Source organism: Rhamphochromis sp. 'chilingali' (assembly GCF_963969265.1).
Source record: "Rhamphochromis sp. 'chilingali' genome assembly, chromosome: 8".
NCBI classification, from domain to species: Eukaryota; Metazoa; Chordata; class Actinopteri; order Cichliformes; family Cichlidae; genus Rhamphochromis; species Rhamphochromis sp. 'chilingali'.
This window is the reverse complement of record NC_137935.1, coordinates 5,565,020-5,587,724: the sequence shown is the minus strand read 5'-3', so window position 1 is coordinate 5,587,724 and position 22,705 is coordinate 5,565,020. Positions and strand designations below refer to the sequence as shown.

General features: G+C 41.9%; 1 protein-coding gene across 2 annotated transcripts; it reads left to right on the top strand.

Moving 5' to 3' along the window:
* Positions 1–252: 252 nt before the first annotated feature.
* On the top strand, positions 253–18,151 carry LOC308401353 (uncharacterized protein). 2 transcript variants are annotated; one of them, XM_080889522.1, is made up of 6 exons: positions 253–594; positions 1,252–4,213; positions 9,385–9,584; positions 10,628–10,749; positions 12,172–12,286; positions 15,440–18,151. In XM_080889522.1, the coding sequence occupies exons 2-6, from the start codon at positions 1,819–1,821 to the stop codon at positions 15,569–15,571; spliced, it is 2,964 nt and encodes a 987-aa protein (XP_080745648.1). In that variant the 5' UTR covers positions 253–594; positions 1,252–1,818; the 3' UTR covers positions 15,572–18,151. The 2 variants fall into 2 exon arrangements, with proteins under 2 accessions (XP_080745648.1, XP_080745649.1); XM_080889523.1 differs by lacking the exon at positions 15,440–18,151 and adding an exon at positions 13,691–13,754.
* Positions 18,152–22,705: the final 4,554 nt, after the last annotated feature.

Sequence of the window (22,705 nt, the reverse complement as noted above, 5' to 3'; positions counted from 1 at the left end):
TCAACGTACATATGATAAATATTGTGTTAAATTCTAGATCTAGGTCTGAAGCTCCCAGTAGCAAACAAATAGATTCTGTTTGTTCTATTTTAGACCAGTGTGTTCTTTCTCCCTAAGTGTGGCATCACGAACCCTCCATACACTTCCGCTCGCCTCACCTCTCCCTGCTCTGTGTGGCACGAATCACGCCTCCTATCAGTGAGTGGGCTGTAAGTCAAATTAGCTCTTCGTCATCCTGCTCGCTGTGCACACCGGAGGCTACTGCGGTAAGATGCGGCGGCGCACGATGCCGAGCCGCGGCGGATGAGATGATGCGCAATGGCTGAACGAGTCGGGAGGAGAGAGCGAAAAAAAAGAGGCTGTGCTCTGATTTAAACGATGGGACAGGACTGAATGGATGTTCGAGCGATTTGTAACGTTTGTGGTGCAGGCCGAGTAGAAAGATGAGGCGGCGCTGATTCCACTTTAGGATGCTCCAGAGCCCGAGAGGAGGGGGAATAGGCTTCGTCTGTAAACAATAAGGAAGCAGAGGGGCATTAAGTAAAGGACACTTAATCCAGAGCCTGGACCTGAGACCCCGGGGCTTCGAAAAAGGTAAGAAACAATGAGCACTCGGCTGTGGGCATCCCTCTCAGGACATGCTGGCTGGGAACACAGGTAGTGCTGGTACACTGTGTGGTTTGACGTGGCTCATCTTCATCACAGTGGTGCTGATAGGAGTAGGCTAAGTATGACATACGTGGCTCAAACCTATTTTCGTCGCTTATGTGGCGGGTTATTGATGCTCTTCGGGTAAATCCTTTAAGCTGTGTGGGCAGGAGAAGTGGATTTATGGGTTTATGGCCACCTGTGTTTCGTTTTTAGTCTACTGGATGATTGTGTGTGGCTGATGCAACAACTAATCTAATTCTCACCACAATGCAAATGGTGTCAGTTCCCATTTTCATATATATAAAAGAGCCTGTTTGGGTCGGAGTAGTGGGAAAAGAAGTCACTTTGGATTCAAATGCATGACCTCTGACAGACTCACACCTCCCACACTGACTTACAGCTGCAACCCATTGAGCCAAACCAAAGTGAAGTCAGCATTAAATAATTTTAATATTTAAGCTTTTTATTTATTTGCTGGATTGGGCCTCCTCTTGGCGGGATCCTTGCTCTTTAATCATATCACACTACCTTATAATAAGTCTGCACTATGAGTCTTTAATTTCCATGTTTGTTTTATTTATTTTACCCATTCCCCTGCAGGGTGCTCTGTGACAGCTGAGTCAGTCCTCAGTGAGGAGAGGACAGTGAACGGGGAGGGCGGCGAAGCTCTGGAGACAGCGTCACTGAGCGTCAGCCTGGAAGAAAACAAACTTCTCATTTCCCTTGCTCTCATCAGCACTGACAGCTGGACATCACACCTGCATGTTTCTCTTCTTCATCAGGAGACTTTCTAAGTTGAGGAGTTATAGATGCAAACAGTGGCAGGTCGCCCGTCAGAAAAACAACTGATTCTGTCTTCAGATGCAGTCAGAATAATCTGCTAAAATATGAGATTACAAGGAGATTCATCTCCCTCCGGCCATGTTAGGAAACATCGTCTTCGGTACCACTGTCAGAATTAATCAGTGAGAAATTTGTTTTAGCTGTTTCATAGTGCCCAGTGATGTTTTTCTAAATGATGATCTTTTTACCTTTGAGCTGTCAGGCTGTGAATCAAGAATAGATTCTTGATTGTGGCAGCGCTCCCTCTCACAAATGAGAATTGAACTTGAGCCGACAGGCTGCATTTTAATAAAGGATAAGCAAAAACCAACCAATAAAACCTAGATGAGGCCCACAACAAGCACTATGCTCCAGCAGAATAACAACAACAACTACCCGTGCCTGAGCATGTCAGGCTCTAGCCGGGAGATGCTCCAGAAATGCTCCAGAGCCTCTCTGCCCTTCCCCAGCCGACTGGAGCTGGGACTGGCCGATCTGCCGCTCATTCGGGGTCTCCGAGCCTGGGCCCTGTGTTCCAGGAATCGCCACAAGACTGCTAATCTGCTGGGAGGACAAGCACCCACAGCTCCTCCTGCAGGTCGAGGAAGTTCAGCGTCCTGCCCCAGGCCTGCAGATGTTTGCCTGAGTGGCGAGTGGAGTCGCATGGGATATGGGCTTCCGCTCGGGGTGGACAGTAGGCAGGCTGGAATCGGAGCTTTGGTAACAGTTGCCACTCTGAAGACCTCAGAGGGCAGCGGGAAGACTCAGACTCAGTGTTTGTTCCTCCGGACTGAGAAAGGAAGCTGTTTGTATTCAGCAGCTAAGCCCAACTCTGGAGTGACAACCAGTGCAGCATCCAGTGTGGTCGGAGGATGGCTGAGAGGAAAGACTGGAGTAGGAGGAGGACGCAGAGACACTCCAGCTGGGCCAACTCCACCGGCACAGACTGGAGCAAACCGGGTTAGGGTGCGATCGGGGCGGAGATGGAGGAAGTCTGGCAATGCAGCGTGCCGGGAGAAAACAGGCGTGAGCAGAGAGAGGCAGCAGAGGAGCAGGGAAGTTCCTGCTGGTGAAATCGCTGTGGAAGAAAGGCAGGAAGAGCAAGACAAAGGAGGCCTGGACTGTAAACAGTTTCCCACCCCACAGCAGGACAGCCGGCGAGCCAGATGCAGCCACAGCGTTTCTCCTAAATCCTGCGTCCAGTGTGGAAGGAGAGCACAGAGGAGGAAAAGCCAGGATGGACACGAGGGAGGCATCCCAAACAGGCTGAACAGTGAGGTGACGGGAATGAGGAAGGAAAGGCAAAAGAATGAAGAGGAGGATAAGGGAGGCCTCGGCAAGTTAGAGTCTTCCAGCTCTGTTTTGACTGAACTAAACCCTGACCTAGAATCTACCCGTTCTTACAGTGACTCCCACGACAGCTGCGATGTGGGAGAAACAAGAGAAACTGAGAGCAGCGAGGGGCAGAAGACACAAGCTTCTCAGAGCAAGGATGGCTATTCAGAGGAACAAGGGGACAGATACACTGAAGGAAATATCGTCACCCATGGACATTCTGGGTTGACTGATAATTTAAGACATAAGAACAGTGTTACTGAGAGAAAACCAAGTGAATGTCCCCGTGAAGAAGAAGAAGGGGCTAATGTAAACGGATTTTCTGATCTCGATGAAGCAGGTGAAGAATCAGAGAAAAGGGCTGAGTGTGCAGATGTTAAAGATGAAAAGGAGAACATCAGCGAGGCTCTTGATGAATTCTCCAGCTGGTGTGCAGTCTTTACGCCTGCCTCCAGCAGCACTGCAGTCTCCCTCACTTTTAACAAGTCAGCCGCACCCATAGAGGGCAGTGTCTGCAGTGCTGACCGTGAAACTTGTTGGGTTCAGGCTGAGCAGGAGAATCACGTTGAGGGGTATCAGCAAGAGGAAGAAAACTCTGAGGTAGAAGAACAGGCCAATGAGAAAACCACTGTGAATGAGGTATTGCATAATAAACCTCAATCTGTGTTTAAAAATGAGGAGGAAGTGTTACCTTCACCCCTCACAGATGGAGATCATTCCATCTCTGAGTCAGGCGAGAGGATTGTGGCAGACAAGAGCAGCAAATGTGGGACGAAAGATGAGCTGGAGTCAGAAGAAGGAAATTTAGAAGAGAGCCTCAATCCTGAACATGGAGACGGAGCTGGGGAAATTCGGAAGTCGGATGAATGTAAAGGAGAAGTCACACTCAAAGATAGTTATGAAGGGACAGAGATAAACCGTGCTTCAGAGGAAGACTGGAGGTTACAGGAGGTTGAAGATGAACACAGGAAGTGGGAGGAGGAGGATGGATACACCTGTGCACAAACAAGCAATGCCCCTGTTGAACCAAGTGGAGAGACTAACATCACTAACACTGCCTGCACCAATCTCCCCACCTCCCCTGCGCTCTCCCAGGCTAATCCTGCCCCTTCCCTGCCCACCCTGGGATCCATGGCAACCGGCCTGCCCTGTCAGGAGAGGGAGGAGGAGGCGGAGGCAGTCAGTGCAACAGCAGGAGACAGAGAAGGAGGCCAAGAAGGGAAGAGAAGAGAGCTGGAGGAGCAGGGTGAGGTGGAGAGTGGCTCCACCGTGGCCACTGACGAAGGGAGGAAGGAGGAGGAGGAAGATGAGTTTGGAGTGTTCATGCAGGCGGAGGGAGAGCCAGCCTGGAGCGAGGAGTTCACCATGTCTGCCTCAGTGCCTTGTGGGAGCAGAGAGAGTGTTGGTGAGTCTCGTGGTTGTTCATTCTCTGTCCCTTTCTGTGTTTACGAGCCAGGCTTTCCTCTCATTTTAGTATCTCTTTCACTCCTTTGGGATCTTTGGTAAATTTGCCTTTCTGTGTGCTGTAGGCTTGGATCTGTTGGTCCTGGACAACAAGGCTGACACAGAAAGGCTTCAGAGATTTTCAGAAAAAAGTCAGAAATGTGCAGATTTAGACTCTTTAACACTCTTTGTGTTGTGTTGGGGAAACAAAGAGTGAATGGCAACGACTCCCTCAGAGAATTAGTGCATTTTTAACCTTTTGTACACTTTGAGGAATGCAAGTGTACACAATCTGTTTTCAAGAAGCGCACAAGTAGTTATGCACAAGTGGGTATTTACTTTTATCTTTCCAAAATCCTGCTGCTGTTATAGTTTCTATTTTATGAAGATGTGTTTGCGGGGATAAAGCAGCTGGAAGTCCTTACTTAAACTGCATTACTATGTACTATTTAAATACTGCAGACTTAATTTTTACTGTTTGTTAACTCCCTCCTCAAGAATTGAGATCTAATTATCTGGATCTAAGTTAGTGTTTTATAGAGAACATCAAGATATTTTGCAGGTTTTTAATATTGTCACCCTCAAAAGATCCATTCAAAAAAATAAAATAAAAACACTGGACTGAGATCAACTCCAAAAAGCAGTTGGGCCCTTCCTTATCTTTGGTACAACTTTTCCTACAAATCTACCTGATTCTTTTCGACTAATCCTGCTAACAAACCCATCTCAAAGCTTCCTGGGTACGCGGAATTAAAAAATATTGGACACCATCATTCAGTGCAAGAAGGTAATTGAGAAGAAAATATTTTTATTGGATTTTTTTAAAGAACTGTATGATGAACAAAATAAAGCAGTGCTAGTACCTGAATCATAAATAAATGAATTTAATTAGTAGTCTGACAGTATGATGGCTCTTATCTGCTACACTCTTGAAGCAGACACGCGCAGGTATGTCAGATCTTTTACTCCTTGCGCCTCGTTGTTTTTCTCTCACAGCCGGTGTTAATCAATCAGTCGTAATGATCCCTCATTCTGCTCCGTTTAGCTAATCACCTAAATCATGTTAAGCCCAGTTTCCACAGGGGGGCTAAATGAGGCTGTGCTGAGGTTGGTGCATAATTATGTCTCAGTCTGTTCTACTGAAAAGTTTATTTTAACATGTTGCTGATGGCTTATCAGTCTTAACATTTATCATCAGAGGGACTGATGTATGTAAAAGGGCAAAAATTAAAGGACCAGCTATAAAACCTAAAGGCTTGCTTCACCCACATTACTTATGCATATTTTCACACTTATCTGGCCTTTTAGTTTATTTTGGTTTTAATTATTAGTAATTAAAATGGGCTTTCAATAAACATGTGAGTTATAGTAGCAAATGTTCATATTAAACATGGCTGAAGTTATTTTTTTCTATCTGTGGCTCTGTATGATGTCACTTATGATGGGCATCCCTAATAAGGCAATCTCAGGCACTGAAGCCCCACCCACATTCTGTTTAAGCATCTCAATGAGGGCCAGCCAATCAGGAAAATGCTGGCTTAAAAGGAGGAGGAGATAAATCTACTTGTTTCACACAGTGGATAAAGTGAAGTAGTTCACCATGACCCAAAAGTCTTTTAATAAATAGCTACAGTACTAAGATGGAGACAGAAACTTCAACAGACAAGAATGAGTGTAACAAACACCTTTCATAGCATTTGCAAACAGAGGTCTGGCTGTGCCTGTGTGAAATCTGGGAAAATACATATTATAAATCTACACTGAATATAACAACAAGGTTGAAAAAAATAGCTTGAAATAAAAGTAGTGAGAGGCAGAAAAAACATGGAAAAACATTTGATTGGAAGTGTGTTCCGGAACAGATTGTTTTAACTCATTCCTCCATAATGATACATTTGATCCCTCAGTGTATATCAATAAAGATGCTGTTTGAAGGGTACCTGCAAAGGCAGCGACCACCCTCACTAACATGTGATGCAAACTTAGTCAATTTGTTCTGTAAACAGGCCTGAAATGGGGGTAAAGAGTTAAAGTAAGGCAGCCTGATAATCATACAGCTAAAACACATGCTGTAACTTAGATGACGTAAATAAGTTGTTGACCAGTAGTACTTTTAATCTTGTGATAAATATGCAGAGTTCTTTCTTGCCTTGGTAGGCATCACTTACCAGCACAGTGGAAATAAGACTGTAGTTTGTCCTGACCTGGATTCCTAACTGATCTCCCCGTCTCACTACACGGTATTAATCATTCAGAGTCGAGCTAAGAGAGGGGGAGGAAGCAAACAGGCCAGTGAGCTCTCCTGTTAGCCTCAGGTTATTGGGCAACGGGTGAAAAGGAAACAGTCTCACAGACAAGTGTCTGATAGATACATCGTCGGATAAATACACCGAGCAATGGAGAGTGACGTGTAGATGTGTCAAAGCAGCAGGGATCGAAGAGAGATACAAATATTCGCTGAAATGTTTCCACGCAGTGAGATGTCGCGGTGAGATTAAAGTCCAACATACAAACTCAAAGAGTCCCGCAGAGTCTGGTACAGCAGGCAACTTTTTAAGCAACAGCAGGAAGCAGTCACAGCCATAGACAACACAATGATACGACAAGGTGATTAACAGAATAATAAATGCAAGTTGTCTTGCTGTGCTGCTGACAAATAGAAAGCTGAAGAGCTACTAAAACTGTGGGTTTTAATTCTGGCACATCTAATAATAATTTAAAATATTAGCATGGTGCCTCCGTAACCAAGATTTACAGGTGTCCCCTAAATGCATCACATGCAAGAAAAACAAAGTTTGCTTTGGATGTTACATTCGGTGGAAAAAGGAACTCCCCATCAATCAGACGACCTCCTATTAACAAGAACTGGGAAACAGTGGGAAGGAAAAACTCCCTTTTAACAGGAAGAACCCTCCAGTGGAAGGGAGGGGCAGCACTGGACAGGACAGGACTGGTCAACAGTATTTTGGATGCACATATTGTCTGTCCATCCATCTTCTGAACTGCTTTTCCAGTTCTTGGTCACAGAAGACTAAAGTCTGTTCCAGGTGTCGCATGAAAAATACTGTACCTCCCTTTAAAAAGCATCAGGTCTATTTTATAGGTTAGCTGCATCCATCTGCACAGAGCACGTGAGGACGACAGGAACGGCTTAGTCTGCAACAGTAAGACTCCATGAATTGAAACCATCTAAAGCATCTTAGAAACTTGTCAAGGTTTAAGTAGACTGAATAAACAGTTAGTGAAGATATGCAAAGATCAGACAGAGATTTCTTAAATTATTAGTTGGATGTGTTGTAGGGTCTGTAGAATTTAATTTAATTTTCCAGCATTTAAAAACGATTGTGGACATTTGTACAAAACAGTTATTGGGATTCTTCATTCATTTGGATAAACTGGCCCCGTTTGGAAGCCGTCCTAGTAATTATTGTCACCTTTAGCACCAATGCTGCTGTTGCTGTATTATAATACAGGGTTAATGCCCATTATTGTCCTTTAAGAGCATCGAAAGCACATACTACAGGGAGTGCAGAATTATTAGGCAAGTTGTATTTTTGAGGAATAATGTTATTATTGAACAACAACCATGTTCTCAATGAACCCAGAAAACTCATTAATATCAAAGCTGAATGTTTTTGGAAGTAGTTTTTAGTTTGTTTTTAGTTTTAGCTATTTTAGGGGGATATCTGTGTGTGCAGGTGACTATTACTGTGCATAATTATTAGGCAACTTAACAAAAAACAAATATATACCCATTTCAATTATTTATTTTTACCAGTGACACCAATATAACATCTCCACATTCACAAATATACATTTCTGACATTCAAAAACAAAACAAAAACAAATCAGCGACCAATATAGCCACCTTTCTTTGCAAGGACACTCAAAAGCCTGCCATCCATGGATTCTGTCAGTGTTTTGATCTGTTCACCATCAACATTGCGTGCAGCAGCAACCACAGCCTCCCAGACACTGTTCAGAGAGGTGTACTGTTTTCCCTCCTTGTAAATCTCACATTTGATGATGGACCACAGGTTCTCAATGGGGTTCAGATCAGGTGAACAAGGAGGCCATGTCATTAGTTTTTCTTCTTTTATACCCTTTCTTGCCAGCCACGCTGTGGAGTACTTGGACGCGTGTGATGGAGCATTGTCCTGCATGAAAATCATGTTTTTCTTGAAGGATGCAGACTTCTTCCTGTACCACTGCTTGAAGAAGGTGTCTTCCAGAAACTGGTAGTAGGACTGGGAGTTGAGCTTGACTCCATCCTCAACCCGAAAAGGCCCCACAAGCTCATCTTTGATGATACCAGCCCAAACCAGTACTCCACCTCCACCTTGCTGGCGTCTGAGTCGGACTGGAGCTCTCTGCCCTTTACCAATCCAGCCACGGGCCCATCCATCTGGCCCATCAAGACTCACTCTCATTTCATCAGTCCATAAAACCTTAGAAAAATCAGTCGTGAGATATTTCTTGGCCCAGTCTTGACGTTTCAGCTTGTGTGTCTTGTTCAGTGGTGGTCGTCTTTCAGCCTTTCTTACCTTGGCCATGTCTCTGAGTATTGCACACCTTGTGCTTTTGGGCACTCCAGTGATGTTGCAGCTCTGAAATATGGCCAAACTGGTGGCAAGTGGCATCTTGGCAGCTGCACACTTGACTTTTCTCAGTTCATGGGCAGTTATTTTGTGCCTTGGTTTTTCCACACGCTTCTTGCGACCCTGTTGACTATTTTGAATGAAACGCTTGATTGTTCGATGATCACGCTTCAGAAGCTTTGCAATTTTGAGACTGCTGCATCCCTCTGCAAGATATCTCACTATTTTTGACTTTTCTGAGCCTGTCAAGTCCTTCTTTTGACCCATTTTGCCAAAGGAAAGGACGTTGCCTAATAATTATGCTCACCTGATATAGGGTGTTGATGTCATTAGACCACACCCCTTCTCATTACAGAGATGCGCATCACCTAATATGCTTAATTGGTAGTAGGCTTTCGAGCCTATACAGCTTGGAGTAAGACAACATGCACGAAGAGGATGATGTGGACAAAATACTCATTTGCCTAATAATTCTGCACTCCCTGTATGTACTAAGACTTAATGTGCATGTGCCTGTGTGTGTGTTTGATAACAGCACTTGGGAAGCATGTTATCACCAGTGAGTCGACCCTCTGGACGCCAGGCAAGACGGACAGCTCGTTCCACCAGTCAGGCGACACCTGGACAGCCTTCCCTCAGGATTCATCAGATGAAGGTGGAGACGTTGTGGAGCAGTGGTGGCCAGCCAGTGCTGTGGAGGAGAGGAGAGACAGACTCTCAGCCAATCAGAACCTGGTACAGTTGTCCTTCAGTAACTGCTATAAAAACAGTTCTGTTTGTTCAGTAAGAGCTAAAGTGGCCATTACATCCACTTCACTGAGTCCACAAACTCCTCAGGATTGGTTCATTTGTGTCACAGCATTGAATTTCTGTCTTGCGTGGTTTGTCTCTGTGACTCTAACCTCTGTTTGCACTTCCTGTACCATCGATCAGGGATGCTCGGTGGATTCAGGGAGTTATTTGTGTAGTTACTCAGTCCCCTGTGGATCATGCAGTAGAAAAGAATTATTCAAGTTTAAATCTATGCATTATTTGCTCCATCTGCTATTCTTAGTGTCTGGTAGATATAGCTGGCCCTGGGTGAAATGTACAAAAACCTTCGTGTGTGTATTGTATCTTGGCTATAACTTAGAGAAGGAGTTTAGTTTCACGTCCAAATCTCTGTTCATGCAGGATTTGTTTTTTGGTGAGAGATGGGGTGATTTTAGTGTTATCTGTGTGGGTCACTAATTTTTATCCAGTTGAAAGTGTATATGTCTGTACCTAAAATTTCCCCCTTTTTCTCAGTTGGCTGTGCCATTACCATGGAAACACGGCTCACCCTGATGTAACCCTGCAGGAGGAGTGACTAAGTTTTATGAGTAAAAATTAATCAGTATTTTCTCCAGCGTTATAACTCACATTACCCCAGCTTCTTTTTTTTTTTCTCCTTAAAAATAAAATTTAAAAATAAGAAGTCAGCACTGCGGGGAGAGTCTCCCAGTGGACATTAAGCACAGTGCAAAGATGCAGATGAAAAATGAGCCCTGCCCAAAACTGCAGTGAAGCAGAGTGAGAGGAGACTGGCTGTTTTTAAATAAGTTGGTTCATGTGCCTGTGGTGCCACAAGGAGACCTTTATGAAAATAAAGTATTAACTTTTCATGTAATGAACCATAAATGCATATTTTTTTCCTAAATGCTGCAAATGTGTTTTTGATGCTTGTGTTTTGACTGTTTTCTTGCGGTGTGCTGAGCTCTCAAGCTGTATTTGATGAGCTCTCTCTGTATTTACTGCAGGCGGCTGTCTTTGCTGAAGCCTTCCCCTCATTTACTGGCTCATCCTCAAGTGACTCCTGTGACCTCAGTACTGTTCCCACACTGAGCCAGCTCCTCAGAGGCGGAGCAAGCCACGACCAGGGGTAGGTGAACCGTGCTGACGAAGGCCATCATGTGTATCGATGACTCTAGATAAAAGATGGATGGGAATAAACCTAAGAACCTGAGTGAAGTCGGTGCACAAGTACCTTCAATGTACATTCTTCAGCTCTCTTTATCCATGCCATCAGTAAACACTTTCCTGGTTTCAATCATTAGTTTCAGCTTTCACCAAAGACAGCACAAGTTTAATTTAGTAACGTGTGTTTCCCACCATTTCCCACAAGGATAAGCAGAAGAGATTAGATGGGATGTTTCCCACTAGTGTCTAGAAGGATGATAAAGTAGGCTGTGATTCAGGGCTAATGAAACCAGTCATAAATTCTGTTTTGATTTCTATATTGTTGCATAAGTACTCTGTACTGAATGGATCAGACCCCCAAAATCATCAGACTCAGTTTTACTCCTGCAAATTTTTATGATTGTATTTTGACAGATTGTCATCCTTCACCAAACTCCAAATTGATTTGATAAAAGAGAACAACAAGATCTTTTTAGATCTTTCTCATAAATATTGAACTTTTTCTTCTTCATAAAACTATTCCATAAATTCACCATTTTAACAGAAATACTGTGTTTTCCTTACATAATGTTGACTCTTTTTCTTAAATATTCATACTTGTTTTTAAAGAAAATACTTGTAACAATTACCAAAAACTATCATTCAGGGAAACTTTCATTTTAAACAATCTGTATGGGGTTCATTTAAAAAAATATATCATTATACATACAAGTCCTTTTTTAATGGAATTATTCACAAAATTACCTCCTTGTCCCTCCAACACTGAATTTCTCTAAATCATTTGTGTCATTTTACTCGAGTCAAACAGGAATGAATACAAAATGCATAATTTGATGTTCTTTTATGGTGTCGGTGGTTTTACGAGATAAAACACTATACGTTGACAAGTTGAAAGAAAATGTGGCCACCTAGTGGTGACTGTGTGAAGTGCAACTACATTTCAAGGAACTGTTAGAATTTGTACCCCTGGACAGCCTAATAGGAGCAACCCTTGAATTTCAGATATGCTTACAGAACAAAATGACTGGGTTGGTGAGGGTGCTCTCTGCCTGTGCAGCTACCCTTGAAAAAACCTGGGAACTATTCTAGTGGTCGTAAAACCACCTTCTGTGGTCACAAACAAAGATGACCATGCTGACCACACTGTCACATAGGACAGAGAAAGAAACGTACTTCTATCCCAAAGGTTCGCCACAGCAGATTGCATCCATATTGGATTGTGTAGAAGTTTTACACCACATACCCTCCTCTTTATCCAGGCTTGTGACCCCTGAGCTTTTGACTCCTATACAGACTCTTGATCTTGAATCTTTGAAAAGCAATCATTTAAAACAAATGTTCTTCTTGTGCATGAAATCGTGTGTCTGTGTCTTTGAACCTTTAGGCTGTTGGACAGTTTCCATGACTTGAACAAAATGATCGGCCAGAGATATAAGAGAGCCAACGGCGTGTCTCGTAACCTGCTGCTGAAGACTTTACACCTGGAGCAGCCGCACACTGTGAGTAAAGACCGACACCATGCACATGGAAATGCGAGCCCAGCAGCTTTGGAGACGAGTGCGTCTTAATCGCTCGCTGCGGACATGTTTCAGTGTTCACAATCTGATAGAAAACACTTAAGAAATCAAATTTTACAGCAAATGTTCCGTCTCTTTACTCATAATTTGCTGCAGGGGAATTAGCACAGAGCACTTAGTGTTCACTTTCAATTTGTGAAGCTTCGCGGTTGTTAAATTGAATTCGTCAACACAGCCTTAACATGTAACACGAACTGATAGTGCTGTTTGACCGATAGCCTTGAAACCTGCAGCCTCATTCAAATGATGCGACTGCTGTTTTATGCAGAACGCTCAGTACACGAACAGCCCCGGGCGCGCTGCTGAACCGAGTCACATCAGAAAGCTACAAGGCACCTTCAAAATATGCAAGTGTGGGGTTTACCCGTCCACTGTGTGACTGCTTGCTACAGGCCAGAAGCAGCAATCAACATTATCACAGTGCATGAAATGTGAATTTAATGATCATTTTATCTATGCTTCTTTTTTCACTTGTCCCTGCTTCGTTATATTTTAAACTGGGTTACAGCAGAGGGCCAATTTGCAGCAGCAGATAAATCATCTCATCACAAAGGTCTTATTTTACTCAATTATAGTTTTCGTCGTTAATTTTTCCACAATGCTGCATCTTTCACTCTACATAAATTCAAATATAAGTTATTGCTGTTTAGTTACTTTGCTACTGAATGTGGTGTGAAAATACCACTTTTTGGTTTTCATTATCATTTGACTGGGGTGTTATTTTCTAATCGAGCAATTATTAAATTATAAAGTCTTCAGTAACCTTTCTAATTAACAATTCAGACATAAAGATAGAAGACTGAGAATAGTTCTATGTGATAACGTTTATGATGTTTTGAATTTTTAAAGAAAGGTAACTGATTTAAAAAAAAATCAAATTGAGACTGGTACGATAAAATTATGCTAAGCTAGGAACTACAAAAGCTAAAACCTCTGCAGATTAACAAAATAGCCAAGGTTATTGATACAAGCTACAAGAAATTACCACCGGGATGGGCTATAATAGAGGAATATTGTTAGACACATTGAGAAAACAAACAAAAGAGGTGTGGAGATTTAAGGTAATTGGAAGGAATGACCAAAAAAGGAGAAGCAAAGTGTTGCTGTTTAAGGTTAAAGATGCCCTCGGCTGAAAAGAGACGGGACTTGAGGTAGTATATTTGAAATCTGGGTTATATCCAGATGTGCAAACGTGCAGCGCTGACATGGGGGCCTACAGTTTATCAGACAATAGATGTTTACATGTGTCGTACTGGCTGTGCAGCAATGATAAAGCATGCACAAATCAAATGTTCACTGAAGGTCAAAGTGATATTGTTTACGCAGGCGACAACAGTGGAGGACAGGATGAAGTAGGGTGGTGTTTCAGCTGTTGGGTGTTTAGTGCAAGCCAAAATTTGAAGGTGAACTTTTATTTTATTTTTGTTCTGCAGAAAATAGTCTGAAATGTTGTCAGTATGTCTTTTGATTGCAGGCACTTTTGCAGCATCTGGACCTAACGCAGTACCTTCAGCAGTCTCGCTGCCTCTGGTTCAGATCGAGTGCTCTTTTGAAGTAGGCCACGTTTCTGTCAGAGGGGATGTTTGCTGTCTCTTCGGCTCCCTTGTTAGCGTTACCTAGATTTTCCTGATAGATGGCTCTGTTTGGCACAGGAATGTCTTTTTCCATATTTTTCAGATAACTTCCCTTGCTCACAAATTTTGTAATCCTCCTCACTACCAATCAAAGCTGCCAATGTGAACAAATATGTTCAATTTCAATTTGATTCATTGCTTTTTGTAAGTTGTATATTGCAGTAAATATAGCTGACAGTGCTTTACTCAGGAAAGGGGTTTGGTAGGTGGCCTCTTTCTGTAACAGCTGTGTTTTGTTTGATCCAAAAAGATCTGATGCCTTTTAAAGTAACATTTGTAGCTTGCTTTAGAGGAACTGTGTCGAAATGCTTTATATAATCTCTACAGACTTATTAGAACTGGATGATTGATGTGGAGCCAGGACAGCTAGAGTCAAATAATGGGTTTTTATCTGGAGTAATCTATATTTGGTGGTATGGCTCTGAAAAAAGCTGTGGTTGGGTTGCAAATCAGGCTGCAGATCCACAGCATGTATTTCTTGCCCGTAAGAGGATCAGCTGAACCATCAGCTGATTGGAGCTTTTATCAATATCAGCTGATCTTGTGACAGAGCTCGACTTTACGGTCTGCCTGAACTACTGCTAATGGTTCATGCTCATTATAGGTATTACTACATTTTAAACTGACAACATAGCAGTGTAATCACTGACTGTAACTCACCGCCATAGATATCGTGTGTTATATGATGGCTATGTGACAAGCAGGTTGTGGACGCAAACTCAGAACAACTGGAAACAGGAATGAACTTAAAAAAAAACAGTTTTAAAACTGAATATTCATATTAATACAAAATCTAAAGCAAGAGCAAAGAATTCAAATACTAGCAAGCTTCAAGGAGACACAGAACAAGGAGATGCACGGCCATGAGGGACAATCTGACAAGGAAAAAGGACAGACTCAAACAATAGATTCAAGATAACAAAGGGAAAAGTAGCAGGTGGCAGCATAGCTGAGGACACTTGCACCAGCAGAATTCTGGGTACGATCCGGTGATGTTGATGTTTTCCAGATTTGTGTGTTTATGTGTGCGTTTGCAGATCCAAATGGAAGTTTTGTTATAAGGAGGCAGAGTCCAGTTCAACTCTCACATTAGAAATCTCAGTTTATTTACAGATCAGGCGTCCTGAAAGAGAGAGGGGAGTGTGAGGTGTTTTTTCTACAAGGTTGTCAGTGCTCCCCCTCCTCGTCTGGGCTCACACCTCACAGTTCTGATAATTGGTCTTCATTGTAAGATCTGCAGGGAAACCACGCTCACATCTGCTGTGTCATCCTAATCAGAGCTAATGGCACTGTGGGCTTTGAGCCTACGACAAGTCAATAATTCTATAATTATGGATTTGATTTTATCATTTGTTCATATTTGTTGTAACCTTCTCTCTGGCTAGTTGATAAACTACGCTGTAGTCAGCTGTGTTGCTGATTTTAGTTTTCATCTTTGCAGGAAAGCAGACCTGCTTCCTCGACAGCAAACTGCCGCCTCTCCCCTGGCCTCCCCTCAGCCAATCAGCATGCTCAACATGCCGCTGCTAAGCGACGGCTGTCCTATGACTACAACAGGAACATCATGGAGTAACTCTGTGGACCTCAGCTCTGGTTTGGCTGTCAGCATTCACAATGAAGGACTCCAGGCTTTAACATGTTTCCCGAGGCTCCGGATTCACAGCATGTTAAACTGCAAGTCAAGCACTCATCGACCTGCTGACTCTTTGCACACTTCCTGGTTATTTAAGCCTGAGACAGTGAGGAGAGCTGGTGTCTCCTCCACCACCTGCTGATGTATACTGGGGGAGTGGTTTTTTTTATATCACGTGTTCATCACCTTGTTCACTATCACCACTACCACCCATTAAGTCTCCACCTTATCTACTGAGATTCTTTGGAGCATTGTGACCCGTTACAAGGTACACGCCGCCACCTTAAAGGCACTCTAATTTTTTCCTCCATAAACAGAAATAGATCTGAAGTACCACTGCTTTTTGTCTCAAGGGTAGAATAAATATAAAGGAGATAAAACTCACATGGGGTGAACTTAAATAATAAAAATAAATATTTAAGGCAGAAGAAGTCACTTTGATGAGTGACGAAACGTTTCTCCCACTGAAATCGCTACGTCCAGATGAACAGAATCAACCTTTTGGGGTATATAAGACAACGTTTTACACACATTGGCGGCCCTGTTATTCATGATTTTGGAACTCTGACATGCCGGTTGTTTAGCTTTCATTTGCAGTCTCTCGTTTTTTGTCGTGCAGATATGGAAGAGTGTAATTGGGGCAAAAAGTTATTGCCTCCAGTGTTGCTGATCTAACAGTCAAACAAAATAATATTGCACTACACTACAGTTTAAATTTGAAATAGATTTTTTTATTAAGTAGGAAAATCCCAGTTCTGAAAAAATGGCATTCTTCATATACTATATGCTGTATACTGTAAGCATATTCATAGAATATGTCAGGCTGAAAGGGGAAAAACATCTGGGGTTATTGGTTAAGTTTCAAGCCATTTATAACTCATGAAGACACAGCTTTACTTCATGCAAGGGGCCTTTAAGGCTTCTCCTTATTTCCTGTCATGTATATACTCTTACATTGATGGATGCTCGTGTTAAACATGGGTTCAAATATTGAGCCTAAAGCTCTGACGTCAGACTACTCCAAACACACTTTTTTTTCTACTTTTTTCCTACATATCATTTCAGTCACACAGGTGTGGCTGTGAGCACTAAAGCCCCGCCTACCTGTGTTCAAACCAATCAGGAGAGGCTCTAATACAGCTTTCAGACGGAGTATGAGCTGGGCGGCTGCATCAATGGCCAGTGTGAATTTTGAATGAGCAGAACAGGTACAAGACAAACTGTGTCAACATGACATTTTAAATTACCCAAGCATCTGTACTTTTCAGCTATTTCAAATTGGACTAATAAGCGATTGTGATGGAGGCATACATGTCTGTATTATTGAGTGCCAAGTCAGGTAAATGGGAACTATCCAGAAAACTAGATTTGTAGTTATATTTCCAGCCACGTTTTATGAAAGTAGCATAAAGTTCCAGTCTTCCTCCCGGAAAAGATCTCTGGGTTTAATTAGAGAAGAAGACTCGATGACACGATGCTTGTTTTTGTTCTGTAGCTCCATTAATGTGGTGGCCTGACCCTTTGTAACAGCTTCACTCCTCCTCAGTTTTCCTGTCTGTAGCACCTCTACAGATGTCACCATCACCTGGATTCATGCACACGTTCAGTAGAAGTAACAGAAAAACCTTTTGTCTAGTCGTGTCATCACACAGAAGATCAAAGTTGAGCATTGTTATTTTTTTCAAAAGCCTAGAGCAGATATAATAATGAGTACTAAAGAAAGATCAAGACTTTTTGTTTTAATTTTGTTTACATTTGACATTTTGATGCATGTGCTTTCATTGTGTATTTGCTACTGAAAAGCCAGTGACAGGAACAGGTCTCAACTTTGTTCTGGTTCCTCAGAGAAACAAGTTTGTCTTCCAGTTAGTGCCAACAGAGAAAGTGCCAATGTTTACGAGGTTACGGAAGTGATTTCAGGAGGAAATGTTTGTCTTGTTTCTCAAACACACTGAAGTGGACTCAACAAAAGCATGTGATGTTCCACCTTTTTCTTTCTTTGTCTTTCTGTCTCGCTTCTTGTCTGCCGAATGTTTCAGTACATTCGTTTTAGTTCAGCGCTGTTCTGTAGTCGAGTCCACTTCATGGGCAAAACTTGAATTTAGCTGCCAGTCAAAATGATATTTTATGAGAATATTGTTCACATTATGCCGATCATGCGCCGCGTTTCTAATTTGTGTCACCTCAGAAAACTTTAAGTCGCTCTGTTGTGTATTTCAATTGTTAACTCTGTCATCTGTGATGAAATTCAGAATCAGGTGTGTGTGTGTGTGTGTGTGTGTGTGTGTGTGTGTGTGTGTGTGTGTGTGTGTGTGTGTGTGTGCCATTTATACAACATTCAAATTCTTGAAAAAATTGGATATTTTCTGTCACAATGAGGAGGATCCAGCTGTCACCTTGTTGACTGATGTAATAAAATGATACTGCGTGCTGGCTAATGCTTCCTCCTGACATGCAGAATTATGTGACCTGTTGATTTCATGAAGAGGGAACCACTGGCTGACTAGTAACTCGGATAAAATCATCACATGGTCTGCTCTTCTGGGCCATGTTTGAACATTTTGAAATCCACTCACTCAACCTTTGTAAATATTACGAAACGAACAAATATTTTCCAGACAGACCAAGAAGAAGTCAGACCTGACGTAATTCAGCTGACGTCTCATGGAGTCAATGAAGGTTTTTCATTGAGCTTGTCATGAAAAACATTCAAACCCATCCATCTTTTTTCCTAACCACTTATCAGATTCACGGTTACCAGCTGTCAGTGGGTGATGACCTATCCTCAGATTTCTGGAATCCGACCAAACAATTAATGAACATAAATATGTTTTAGGTTTACTCTTTGCCAAAATTGCTGCACATTATTCTAATTAATATATTAGCACATATCTACTTTATTGCTCTATGGATTAGCGTGGGACTTTGTTCATAAGTCCATAACTTTGGTCCATGTTTCTTATACTTATACAGGAAATATATAGATACAGAAAATATGTCTCGTCTTTGTGAAAGCCATTGATATAATTTATCAAGACAACTTAACCTGAAGAGGCTTTGATACGAATGTTTCTCGAGAATAGAAACTGTTGTGCGCCTGACAAACAGAAGCTGTAAACTAAACTGAAACAAGAAAATTCTGAAAATTAACTGTGAAACCAAAATAGAAACAAATTTTTCTGCTTTGGTTAAAAACTGACCAAACATTTAATAGACTGTCATTTTCACACTTTCACTTGAGGAAGTTTGAGGAGAATAAGGTCACGATATTTTCCGCAATCATCCTGTTTCACATTTAGCTTCAAACATGTCTCCACCTCTGGAGATACTCCACATGGTTCAAGGCAAAGGAGCTGCACCGACAGGGGGCGTAACACACATCTCCTCTCACTAGCTGTAAATATTTACTGCTCTGTCCTCACAGTTTCATAATCTGTCGTATTTTGGGAACTGGAGAGTTAAACACCGTGTGATGGTCACCACTGTTGGGCGGTGTTGAGAAAAGTTCAGAGCTGCAGGCCATGTTTGAAGGACTGATGATAATGTCCCTGCTTTTATTCTAGCACCATTTAATGTTGGCTTTTAATAACATCTATTTAATTGATTTTCATTAAATATTTGTTGCACATAGAGCCTAATGCATTTTGTTATATCTGCCTTTTACTGTCACGTACCCTCCAGTAGGTCAAAGATTTCATTAGTCTACAGGGCAGAATTCAGTTAATTACCTGCAAAGCAATTAAAATTAGTCTCACTTTGACTCTGTCATGCAAAAACATTGCATTATGTTGATTTTTAGAAAATATTACATCATCAGGAAAAGTAAAATCTGTAAATGTCTACTTTAGAATAAAATCCCTGGTATTGAATATGTGAACAGTCATCAACTTCTGCAGGATTAATGACACTTAATGCTGCTTCTGTAACATATGCAAAACAGTGTGGAACATCAGAAAACAAGCCAAACGTCTGCTAAACTTGATGGCCTGTGTTTTAAATGTGGCTTCAAAAAAAACAAACTTGATAACAGCTGCTGAACTGGTAAAAAGCTGCTGGTCACACGGCAAAAGATTTCTGGCCTGTTGGCTGTTTACCATCACAGCCTGACTATTAATACAAGGACATATAATAGTGCACATTGTGATAACCAACTGGGACATTGTGTGAGGAAAACAGCGTGTAAAATATCAAGCTGCGTTCTTGCATGTAATAATTCATGTTGCAGACTGCGAGAGGGGCTGAAGTGATTCACAAAATCACTGCATACAGATGCCTGTGAATACAACGTAAAGGAATTTTTTCATATTTATAGAAGATCATATCTTATTTCAGCTTTAGCAGCACTATCGCCTAATAAATTCTATTTTATTTTATCAGAAGCTGAAGACATGGACTGGTTCACTTTTTAACGTGATAAATAATCCAGTATTAGCGAGATTATCCTGTGTGGCATGTCACCATCACCTCTTTCCGAGATCAGTGGCGCAGAGAGAGTTAAGCACTTTATTTGCTGAGTCAGAGCAGCTGCCTGCCCGCTGTGCTATCATAACAGAGCTTTATACTGCAGGGTAGAAAACAGGCAGATGAGCAGCAGACTGCCCTGACCTCACCGTTTACACCGCATGAGTCAGCTGGCCTTATGCATAAACAGCACAGACAAGCCAGCGATTACTTCCAGGAGAAGCAAACAGAGCACAGTGAGAGTGTTTTGTTGTACCTAGTAACCGCTGGGTAAGAGCCGAACAGCCCAGGAACTCCCATCTGACCGTCACATGAAGCGGCAGATCAGTTAAGTTTCCGCCAACTTGAGTTAAAGGGGAAGTCCAACATTTGTGGGAAATACAGTACAGATGACATGCATAGCTGTCCAGGCTTCTTGAAGGACATTCAAAGCGCTTCTTTGCAGCTTGTTCTCTGTCATGATGATTCCACGCTGCTCTAATGATGGTGGGGTTAGGACTAAATTTGGCTTAATCACGGTTAGGGCTGAACGATATATCGCATTTGCGATAATATCGCGACATGATCAAGTGCAATTTTCTAACCGCAAAGGCTGCGATTATACTCTGGACATGTCCAAATTCATGGGCTGCATCCTCCTGAGGCCACATTTGTAGACCGATTACGTCACAGCGACGTGCCGAAGGCTGTCCAAATTACTACCATATCCCAGAATTCATAGCGCGGCCCAGCCAAACTCCAGTTTCCAGCAATGGCGGCCGCTACTAAGTTTTAAAATTACTCATACTAATCTTTCAGGGTCACAAAATAAACTTTTAACATATTTTCAGGCGAGAAAGTAGTTGTGTAAACATCAAATATCTGCTCGGTTTATCAAGATATCCCATATTTGCAAAAGTGCTTCGACGTTTTCAGAGGCGTCTGCTACCCACCAGCTCGACAGCTAGCCGGGAGCTCGAGGGTTACTGATGCGGCCGAGAACGGCACAACTCCCGGCACATCATTTTCAGATCACCGCGGAGTTTCGCTGCTCGGGTTAAACGTAATATATAAGTCACTTAGACAACCTAAAAATGTTATTGTTGGGCTTTTTTCAGTGTTTTGTTTGTTCGTGAGTAAATCGGTTTGGCTGAGATTAAAGTTATTAGATTAGATAAAATAAAACTTTATTAATCCCCCGGGTGGGTTCCTCCTTGTTTTTCACACAGCTGACTAAACGTCAAACAGAAAACTTATTAAACAGAAGTATGAGACAGTCGAGAATTTACACCAGTGTCTGGTTATATTTTAGATAGCAAGAAGCAGACGGCCGAGTTTATTAAACTCCACCGAGACAGCGGTGACGCTAATCAGAACTAGCCTTCTGATTCAGAAGGCTAGACCGTCCAATTTCACGCCTTTAAACTTTAAAGGCGTGTTTGTGTGTGTGTTTATACAATTGCTATTATGTTTGCACTTTATGTGTAATGTTACTGACTGCAGAGATCAGTAAGATGTGTGTATTTTTTATTTATTAGTTTTATTTATTTAATATTATTTTTTAATTGAATGACTGTCTAGTAGTTCACAGATGTCGAAAAACTGAGTGTGGTAAAGCCACTGATTTTTTTTATGTATATTTCTGCAATCTGCACATTGTACTGACTTTCATTTTAATGTTTACACCAGGGTTCCTTGTCAGCACTTTATGCTCAGATGTTTGTAAGCTAAAAATAAACTATTGTGTATGTTCAAATATACTGTTGTGATTGAAGAAGTTAAATAAAAATGTCAGTCATCAATTCATGCATCACCTCATGTCATCATAACAGAGGTCTGTCTTCCAGGAAAGAACAGTTTAAAATTAATGTAATATAGTATTGGCCATACTATATGATGTATTGCTTGTCTTTGTTTAATAATACAGAAGACAAAGACCTTAAAAAATAATCGCATATCGCATCGCAATCGCAATATTGGGGCAAAAAATCGCAATTAGATTATTTTCCATAATCGTTCAGCCCTAATCACGGTATAAGACCAGTTTCAGTCCAGTTCTAGTGTAATCTGGCATATTTCTCTCTGTTCCCTTCCTTAAGACGGGCTTCTTGACAGCCTCCCTTACACTGTGACCATTTCTGCTGAGGCTTCATGAACAGCTGGATCAACCGAAGGGCCAGATGTGTCTCTCAGGCCTGTGTCAGGTCTTTGCAGGATTTTTTCCCCTTTAAGGACATGAATTTCAGATAATTGAACTTTTGTTTTTCCCAAAACATTGACTAACTTGCAGTTTCTATAGATTCAAATAAACAAATGGAACAAATTATGTTTTTGTAACATGGTGTACTTAGAGATAAAATTACTACACTCACACTTGTAGCTGCTGAAGGGACTTTTAATTAAAGGGGACCTGTAATGGTCACGAGCTGTCCAGGATGTCCCCCACTATGGTAGCTTGGAAAGGCTGCAGCCCCCTGTGACCCTGAATTGAATAAGCAGAAGAGATGGATGGATGGATGAGACATGAAGTTTTGAAAAATAAGACCAATGAATGTACAAGCAATCCCTTTGAGCCAAAAGCTCATGCTTCAAACAGTTTTGGGGGTTTTTCTCTCCCTGGCTCTCTATGATGGC